We start from the raw sequence: 10,756 nt of genomic DNA, 5'->3' as shown, positions 1-10,756 counted from the left end.
TAGTCAAATACATCAGAGGCAGATATTGTTGGGATATCAGAGATGTGGTGTCACACAGACATAAGCAGTGCAGAATTGGAATTTGGTAGGTACAATGTGTACTGGAAGGAGTTATGCTGTTAGTTAAGAAACACACAAAATCTAATGAAGTGCATACAATTGATGTTGGTGAACAACGCAATGTTGAGTCTGTTGGGTGTGATATAAGTACTGGGAAAGGAAAAAATGAAAGTAGGTGTGTGTGTTATAGGCCTAATGAATCTGATGAGTATAATGAGCAATTGTGCAGAGAAATAGTGGCGAGTAAATCAGAATGTCTTATAATGGGGAATTTTAACTTTCCAGATATTGACTGGAACTTGTGGATTGGTCACTCGCACACTAGCAACTTTTGTAGATTTACTGGATGACTTGTTTTCTACAGCAACATGTTCAAGAGGCAACCAGAGGGACTAATACTCTTGTTCTGATTATCAGCAGTGATTATTCATGCATTAAGAATTTGAAGATAAAGGAACCACTGGGTGACAGTGATCACAATGTATTGATGTGGGAATTACTTAAAGATGTAATTACCATCAAGGCTAAAGGGAAGGGCTTTTGCTTTCGTGAAGGTGACTACAGAGTTCTCAGACAATTTTTAAATTTTTTACAGTGGGATCAACTGATGATGTTACCAAAGTTGAATTCTAAATATGAAGCCTTCAGGGACTTAATTTTGTAGGCTACTAGGCTTTTCATTCCAACTAAGATACTGTTCAAGGTTTAGGCCTAAATGGATGTTAGATGAATTAGAGGCTCGTGGCAGAAAAGAAGAATGTGCGGGATGCATATAGAGTATCAGGTATAAACTAGTCTGTAATCTAGTCAAAAAGGAGGTTAGGCAGATTACAAGAAATCTTTGGCACAGGGTGCAAAGAAAAATAGCAAAAAGTTCTTAACTTATGTCAACTCTAGAAGGAAAGGGATGAATCAGATTGGACCAAACATCGATGGGTTAACTATTGATGACCTTGCTCAGGTAGCTGATAAACTGAATGAGTATCTTGCATCTACATTCACACAGTCATTCAAGGAGGGGAGTGCAAGAAGTTTATCAAATGCTAATAGGGAGCTAAGTGATTTTGTAATAACTGAGAGCAAAGTGGAGGAGAAATTGTTGAAGTTAAACATAACGAAGGCATCTGGGGTGGATGAGATCTATCCAGTTATATTAAAGGAGGCAGCAAAGGAAGTAAGCAAACCCTTAGCCATAATTATGAGAGCTTCCTTGGACTGGGGGAGGTCCCTATGGACTGGAGGTGTGCAAATGTATCACAAATTCACAAAGGGGTTCCAAAAGGTGACGCAAATAACTGTAGACCTGTTAGTTTAACTTGTTCTGGGGAAAATAATGGAATCACTGGTTAAAGCAGTGATTCCAGTGATTCACTGCTTCTTTTAACCAGTGAAAGAAGCATTGCAGGATCATCTAGACAAGACTGTAGTAATTGTTAAGACACATTGTGGGTTTGTTAAAGGGGGAGGTATTGTCTGACCAATCTGATTGGATACCATGTGCTCACAAAGGAACTGAATGCCAAAAATAATTTTGATATCATATACATACTTAGATTTCAGGAAAGCTTTTGATACTGTTACACATGGAAGACTGCTGTACAAATTGGAGAGGTATGGCATTAAGAGCAAGTTGCTACAATGGATAAAGGGATGGTTGAGTGGGAGATAACAGAAAGTGGTAATCAATGTACACTGCTCTTTGTAGACAAATGTTATTAGTCGAGTTCCCCAGGGTTTGGTGTTGGGACCATTGTTTTGTATATTTATCAATGATATTGATGGAGGTATATCAGGTTTAATGTCCAAGTTTGCAGGGTTGTTAATGACAGTAAAGACAGTATGCTACTCCAACTGGATCTAGATAAGTTTGGAAAATGGACTGAGAAGTGGCAACTGAAGTTTAACATTGACAAATGCAAAGTACTGCATATGGGTAGCAATAACTGAAGAGAAACTTACCGTGTGGTACTACATTCGGGGAAGTGGAAAGTAAAAGACCTGGGGACAATTGTGCAGTCAAATATGAAGTTTGCTGAGCAGTGCAGACAGGCAGCCAGGGCAGGTCACGGTGTCTTGTCAATGATATATAGGAATTTTGCTAGCAGGAACAGGGAAGTGATTATCCCATTATACAAGGCAATGGTCAGGCCACACCTCGAGTACTGTGTAAAGGTCTGGAGGCCTCATAGGAAGGATGTAGAGTTGCTAGAACGAGTGCCAAGAAGAGCAACAAGGTTGGTGAGGGGAATAAAGTGGTGCTCTTACAAAGAAAGGCTTAAGTTCTGCAAATTGCAACGCCTGGAAAGTAGGCACCTGCGAAGTGATCTGATTGAGGTATATAAAGCCTTGAATGGGTTGAGCAAGCTGAATGCTGATGGGATTCTTCCTCTTGCTCAGACGAAAAACCTGAGTGAGTACAGTTTCAAATTGAGGAAAGATAGTTGTAGAATAGAGGTGTGGAAATTTGCCTTTAGGCAGCAGGTAGTTGATTGGTGGAACAGACTTCTATCTTTTGTTGTGGAAGTCGATAGGCTAATTAAATTTAAGGCTGAGCTGGACAGGCATTTGGAACAAATGGAGGGGTGAAATGGGAGTTTTTTTTTTTTTTTTTTTTGGCTGATGCTGCATAAGCTTGCTTTCTTGCATCATATGTCTGTACTGATGCTAGTCTTCGGAATTCTTTGAAGCAAATTATTACATCGTCCCGCATCTCATCAAACCAAACTTTGGTTCAACTCCTATCTAAAACCATACTTTAAAAGTAAGCAAAAATACGTCATGGGAAGAAATATGGGCACACTTCATCAGCACACATACACCAAATTCTGTATATATTTAAAAAAAAAAAAAAAAAACCAAACCCAGAGCATTACTTCAACTAAAAAAAAAAATTCAGTTGTACAGAAATGTCCACAATAGATTTTGAACAGGCTAAAAGTAGAAAACTCGAGTCTGTCCAAATCGCAGTCGATCATTCTGGTCTCCTGCAAAAGCTACTGGCCCAAAGTTTTGCCCACCTGTGTCAAAACAACATGGTTCTATTGCCACTTAAAAATAAAGCTGACCTGCTAGCATCCTACTTTTCTTCTAACTCGTGTATTGATGATGCTGGTAAACCACCTTCTACCATTCCCAATACACTCCATTCAATGTCTCCTGTGGTCTTCCAAAAAACGGATGTTAGAATTTAAGTCATGATGCAAAGAAAGTGCCAGATCCTGATGGTATTTCTCCAAATGTAAATTTGCTGATATACATTTGGAGAAATACTTAAAGGGGTAATGAATTCCTTCCAATCCAATTATCGTCCCACTGCACTTCTACTCTTTCTAAATTAATGGAGAAATCAATTAACTGCCAACTCCTATCTAGAGACATTCCATTTGTTACCGGTCTATGGACAAATTCAAAGGAAACGTTTGAAATTCAAGTAGTTGCTCTTGACATTTCAAAGGCTCTGGTGCTTGGATTGTAGTAGGGGTTTTAGGGGAATCAGCAACTAAGGCCATATTGCTCTGTGTATGTCTGTAAATTGCGTGTGTTCTGAGGTTGATTTCCTTTGCTGGACAAAAAACTGGAGTTTGTGGGATAAAAAATCATGCTACCCTCCCCAGAGAACAATTAACTTACCCACATTAGGGGGGGAAGGTCATAAATTTCTCACGTCATTTACTGGGCTAACTCGGATCTTTTCCTACCGTTATAGGGAGAATGGCAATCCTACCAACTGTGCTACCCATGAGGGCTGTATTTGGCATAAAGGTCTTCAAAATAAGCTTCAAACTTTTGGATTGCCAACTGTTTTTTGTAAGTGGGTATCTGGTATTTTCTCTCACTGCAGGTGATGGTTGTCTTCTAACTTCTCCCACTATTGCAGTTGTTCCTCAAGGTTCAGTTCTTTCTCCCATTCTTTTTTCCCCTTGTGTATTAATGACCATCTTCCATTGACTGGAAATCCTATCCATAGTTTTGCTGATGCCAGCACATTGCCTTCCACCTTCCATTTTGAGAAACGTTGCACTGTTCAAACAGCTTAAACTTCTTGAATGTCCGCTACCAATTTCTTAAGTGCCAATCTCCAGGTAATTCTCCAGTGGAGCAAAAACAACTTAGTTGATTTCAATCCTTCTAAAACTCAGTCCTGTCATGTCACAAAAAGAATTCTGCTCCTATGCTTACTTTTGATGACACTGATTTCTAGACATCACATGTCTACTGGGGATTATCCTGACTTCTTAATCTCTCTTGGCATAGCATATCACAAATATTGCTTCCTTCTGCATCTAAAAAAAGTGGGTTTTTCTCTTTTGCTCTTGGCATTACTTTTCTTCCAAACAGCTGTTCACTCTGTACTCACAAATCCGCCCTACCATAGAATATTGTACCCACATCTGGGTAAGTTCCCCCAAACCTCTCTGACTTCTAGATTCCATTAAAACGAGGGCAGTTAGGTTAATTAATAACTTGCCTCTAACAAAGTTTCCCCACTCTGTCTCATAGACGTTTCTGCTGTGACATACACAGGAAAGGGCTACAGTAAATATAGTTTGAAAAATTACTTTACAGAAGTAGAACAGTCTACCAATATACAAAGAATGGTTAGTAAAGATGGAAAACTTCAAAAAGACACTCAGTTTGTATGACTCATTGCAGGTTTAAGATTTTCATGAAAGAAGAAAATTAAAATGAATGTAAGAAAATTTTCAGAAGTGATAACTCCACAATGCCAGTGAGATGATATGGCTCTTTGAGTGGCTAAAGCCAACTCTTCATTTCACAAACTCAAATGAAGTTTTAGGACAGAATACAATGAATGTTACCTGATGAAGAATAAATTGAAACACCTAGTAAAAAAATAAGAATTCAGCCACTGATGCTCCCATCTCTTCAAAGGAAAGCTACAAGGAACTCCAGCAACTCAACTCTCAAATCTGTGACAGTAATAGAGGCTTCCTGGTGGGCATAGGATTGTGTATGTCAATGTATATATTTTTGATTGATATAAATAAATATGGTATGTTCATACTTACAAATATGTCAAAATAACTGATTCATATTTCAATTTTTAAAAATACAGAACAGTACTTTTCAAGACCTAGACAGTTTTATTGATCACACACAAAGAAAACCTGTTTTTCTTCACATATGATCATGCAACAGTTTCAAAATGTAGCACTTTTTAAATATTTTTACAGAATAAAGTACATTAATGTAGTGACAAGAGTAAGAGAGGCAACGAACTTGGGAGTAACAATAGGGGAAACATGCTAGGGCACCAGTATCTAATATAGAAGAGAGAGATTATTGATTTTGTTGGAAAGTTGTAATAAACACAGGATGAGAAAATTGTGTCAATATAAAAAAAATAATAATAATAAAAATTTCGATAAAAAAACTAAAATCATGATGGCAGAAAAGGATGAAAAGTAAATAAATATTAAAATGGATGATAAGTGGGTGTTACACATAATTTGATATCTTGGCAGTCTGCTAACAGAGTATGACTGAGATACAGTCGGACCTTTATATAACGAAATCGATCATTCCCTTGAAAAAATTCATTAAACAGAAACTTCTTTATAAACAAATATGATCTTTTCAACGAAAAATACTGTAATTCAACATTCAGAAATATAGTAAAAGATGGAAAATAAATCAGAAATAAGTGGGAATGAATAAATTTTCTAACATTTTAAAATAATTTATTAATACATACATATTAAAATATGACTACTTACATGATGTGCGCAATGTATTGGTTTTCAAAATATATAAGAGCAATAAAGCTAAATCCTTCCTACTTTAATACTATTTGTAAAAGATAGAGATTAACTCATACCTTTTTATAAGAAGTTCTTCGGCTTGACGCTCACATCAAATTAATCCAATTAATATATATAAAACTAAATTTATGACATGATATGGTTTAAAATTATTAATATATAGGGGTTTCTTAAAAATAATCCTGTGTTCAATTTCCATAATCTACTCACTGCCAAAAGGAAGAGCAAAGCAAAGCCGATGCACATCAACCCACTAAAAACTAAACCACCCAGCTATAATGGACTGGAAATTGAAAACAATTGTCAAATTTACTAAAATATTATAGACTAAACTTCTTAATGAGGGACAAAGTTATTTTGGGGTGGTCTGTGCTTACAAGAAGTAAAGGGACACTTAACAATCTCCACTCTCTTTTATACTAATAATAAGATTCAATTTAGCTTACGACGACAATTATTTTTATTAACTAATGCGAATAATGTTATTTACACATGCACGTAAAGGTCCACGAGTTCGAAAATTTTGGGCATAAAACATTCTGGCAGGAATACCAAATTTTAAAGCAATTTCTTTTTCTTTCTTTAAACGCCCCGATCTACACTACTAAGCATTTCCACTACACATATGATGCCGAAATCACTCTCTCCTAATTCTCTAATGGGATGTTTATGGTAGAAAACAGGCTGCCCAGAACCAATGTCCATGTCGGGAATATGCCAATGGCTGTGGACACATATATAGCAATTGACCAGTGAGACTTTTCACTACAGTATTGTATAGGCTGCACAGGTTTTAGTTCTTTTTAGCCACTGCTGACCTACTACTGGGCAAAGGCCTCTCCAAAAACCTTCCATCTTTTTCTATGGTTGGCCATAGAAATGACCATTTTTTGTGCCAGGGTTTTACTGGCACCACTAAATTGTAGAATGCTTTAGCTTGTAATTAATGGAATTAATCCCTATAGCTTTTAAGAGCTAAAGGGATTAATTCTTAATCCTTTAAGCTCTTAATTCTTACTTTCTACAGCATCAGCTCTATTTTGCCTAAAGGCCAGAGGTGTAAACAATGTGTACCCAGGTCTCTCGAAATCAGTTCGTTGTATGGAAATTTTCTTCATTATGCGGAAACTATTTTCAACGTAATGACCAGGGGGAAATCAAAAAAGTTCGCTACATGGCAGTTCATTAAAGAGAGGTCTGACCGTATATGTGTATTTGGGATGGGAGCAGTTAGGAAGTTAAAACTAGAAGTGAGAAGGGTTGTTGTTATTTGGTTTTTAGGAGCATTAGCAACTAAGGCCATATTGCTCCGGGGATATGCGGTGGTCATTCCCTGACCTTTCCGCATCCTCTGTATTTGGTGGTCATGGGCTTGAACCCCGGTCTAATCAAGAAGTGTGTGCTACGCATTGCCACTCCTGCCCCCCTGGCTACGGAGGTGCCACTGAGAAGGGTAAGACAGAGTTTGAGAAGAGGATGTAACAGAAATTTACATGGAGAACAGATGCAAGTTTAAGGAAAATGTTCGTTGTGTTTTGTATGGAGTACTACACTATGACGATGAAATGTGGACCCTACAGTTAGAGGATATTAGAAGAAATGAAACTTTTGATATACAGATGTGGCTTGAAAGGAGGATATGTACAGATAGTCAGAAATTAGGAATTATTGATTAGGGAAGAAGAAAATTAAGTATGATAAAGGTCACAAGGGAAAAAAATTGGATATGTACTGAGGGACGTAACTGAAGGGAAAATGATAGGCATGAGACCAAGTGGAAGAAAGAGAATTGGAATGTTATATAATCTGATAGTGCTAAAGGATACTGTAGGCTGAAGGGAGAGAGAGAGAGAGAGAGAGAGAGAGAGAGAGAGAGAGAGAGAGAGAGAGAGAGAGAGAGAGAGAGAGAGAGAGAGAGAGAGAGAGAATGTGACTGAGTTCTGGCTGTCATCAGTCTTCTATATGAGAAAACTTATGGTGATAAAAGTAAGAGTTGAGATTCTGTTTGTGCACAACTGGTTGACTACAGATCTTATTTCCAACAAAAATCAAGCAAAACTTAAGGTCGGGAAATATAAAATTTAATTTTCTGGTGTCTTCCCTCTTACGCAGAAAAAACAGACAGGTGTTTGCTAAACCTATTGATATGCCACTGTTTTGAGCAATTGGCTGCATCTAATTAAAAAAATTTGCAAAAATTCCATTATGAATTCCACATATTTAAACATTAATAAGAACCATTCCAATCAGTACCTAAAATTATATAAGCAATTAGTGGATGAAAACAGTCTCCAATTTATTCTACCAAATAATATTTAAACATGTTTTTTATATAGAAAATAAAGAAAAAGATATAATCATTTAAAAATATTCATGAGTTATTTAAATACTTTTTATTTATTTCTGGTTCTTAATATGATATTTAAACTCTCCTCAAATTGCTTTAAGAGAAAAAAAATCTTTGCATCCTACTAAGCAGAATCTATCTTCCATTTGAAAAACTAAGTTAACTACATTTTAAAATATTAATGATTTTACTGATTGACGGGATGAAAGTCTGACTTCTGGCACCGTTACTACTTGCCTAATAATATGTTAAACTAATATGAGAGTATTATACAAGCTGATATAAAATGCAATGTAAGGAGCAAGGCATCTTAGTACAAAATGAAGTTTAAAGGTTGAATGACTTGTAAATGGTTATGCTTACAGCAGTAATTTAATGATATCGCAAATATGGTAGCTATAATGACTCACTGAGCGAGAAAGATATTCTTCCACTTGCAATCAACTGGACTTAGTTTTGATTAACGTATTCAAGGTTCGTTAACCCAGCTGCTGCTGATAAGAAGACTGAACAGTGTCATGTCATATCATTCAGAGGATGGCTTTATACTTTTTCTTCTCATATATCTTCATCCATGACACTGTTTGGATAAAAAAAAACAGTACCTTTTTTGGGAACAAGCATTTAAATAAAATCAGACCCCCTCAAGGCCTATTATTTAATGAATATTAAGGATAATTCGGGTTAAATAGGAAAATAGATATGAAATCTGTTTTATTTTTTTTGTGTGATTCTTTTACACGGCCCTCCAGGGCCACTTCCAACTGGCGGTACACAAATGTAACGTACAGTTCACATTTCAATAAAATTATTCTGTTCATCTACAAACAAGTCCGAAAGTGACGTTGAAGGGGCTTGTCTGAAGGAACAACGAAGTAAAAAGTCCATTTGACCAACAAGAGCAGGCAACATTTCACTGTGATGTTAAAGCTTTGTGTAAGGCTTCTTGCTGCTGTGGAGTTAACTGACTAACACATGCTGAGAATACCTCACCATTCCTCTGAAAGAGAAGAAATGGAGTTAATAAACAGAAGTTAAAACCAACACTCAGATAATATAATTTCTTAAAATCAGCACCTAAAATTATATACTAAAAACAAAAAAATAAAATATGAACAAATTTTGCTTTATTACTGTCATTTTTATTCAAATATATAAGCTTAAATGTATGATAAGTTTATATTAACTCAGAAGGAAAAAAATAATTACTTCATCTCTTAACCTGGCAGTGGTTGCACTGCTGCTGACAAGTGTAGTGCAAAGAGGATCTTTGTACCAAAATTTTTTGTTCAAGGTTAATGACAGCAACTTTCTTTACCTTTCTAAATATAGACTGTTTTATTAAATCAGTTTTTGAAATTAAATTTTGCAGATTTTGCAATGAAACTGTGTGAGAGCATGTGCCATGCGACACTTGCAATTTTTTTCTGTTAACAGTTGCACCACCTCCACAAAATAAATAAATAAAATAAATGAATAAATATATCTACTATAATATGTACACATATATATGTTAGTATCTTTCATTAATTCATTTACAGGAGAAAAAAAATCTACCCCTTTATTCTTGAAGAAATTGAGTAGCACTTTTGGTTTTATAGAAGAAAGAAAAACAAGTCAAGTTTAGAAGTCATTTCTAATTAAATTTATCCTTGTTATAGTGTGGTTCACTCAGCACTTATTCACTCTGAATGCCTTGGAAGGAGTTACCCATTAGCAGGTGTTTGGGTGTCTGAGAAGCCCCAATGAAAAAAAAAAAAAAAAAAACATTTCATGCTCTTCATTTAAGTTTTCCAATCAACTGCAATTCACAGTGCCTGTCTTCGAGGGGATTATTCTTAGATTAAACTTTTAATTGATACTGTTACTTAATAAAAGCTACAGTATCAATGACATTTCATTAATACTGTAATCAAGAAGAAAATGGCTGAATTACCAGCCAAACTGGAAATGCTGCAAAGAATTTCCAATTATGACAAGGAGAGATTTTGAAAGTTGTCTGTTTAATGGCCTGAAAGTTATTGTTTTGTGCCCATGAATATTTACACCTGTGTTAATTTTCTGTAGCTGTTTGTACTGGCAGAAGTTTCCTGTGTCTATGGCTGTAAAACACTATGGCCATGTGCTTTACTTGCACATTGCAAAAATATACACTTCATACATCCTCCCTAGCTGAAGTGTTAAAACTTCTTTAGGAACTGTTATTTTCTGAGAGGAATTTGCTTTTAGCTGCACACTGCTCAATAGTACCACTCAGTAATGCTGGTTCCAGTTTAGTTTTGGTTTCCAGTCAGTTCTGGTTTATATATTATTTATGTGCATTTTGTGTCTGCGTGATTGGTTTTTCTTTACCACATAAAAGGCAGCTTCAACTTTTTATTTTATTTTAATTTTTTTGAAATGGTCATAAAGAATCACATGAAGAGATCACTAGTGCAAATCATATGAAGATAATAGCACTGGCTGACTTAAAGGTTCCATAATTTTAAGGCAAGTTTTCTTGCACTACTTGAACATACAGTAGACTCTCGATTTTCTGGGATAGATGGTAAAAAACAAATCCCGG

At 35.9% G+C, this 10,756-nt stretch overlaps 1 protein-coding gene across 1 annotated transcript in view; it reads right to left on the bottom strand.

The window, feature by feature from the left end:
- Positions 1–8,887: 8,887 nt before the first annotated feature.
- The window catches only part of Karybeta3 (karyopherin beta 3), a 328,330-nt gene continuing 326,461 nt past the window's right edge, over positions 8,888–10,756 (bottom strand). Inside the window, exon 27 of the mRNA XM_090369326.1 lies at positions 8,888–9,190. Within this exon, the coding sequence (XP_090225452.1) occupies positions 9,104–9,190 (87 nt within the window). The 3' untranslated portion in view covers positions 8,888–9,103. The remainder of the gene's footprint in view (positions 9,191–10,756) is intronic.

Source organism: Mastigoproctus giganteus, chromosome 3 (assembly GCF_048544385.1).
Source record: "Mastigoproctus giganteus isolate SK-2022 chromosome 3, ASM4854438v1, whole genome shotgun sequence".
In the NCBI taxonomy this organism is placed as follows: domain Eukaryota; kingdom Metazoa; phylum Arthropoda; class Arachnida; order Uropygi; family Thelyphonidae; genus Mastigoproctus; species Mastigoproctus giganteus.
The sequence above is the reverse complement of the archived record's forward strand: the minus strand, read 5'-3'. Positions and strand labels throughout refer to the sequence as shown.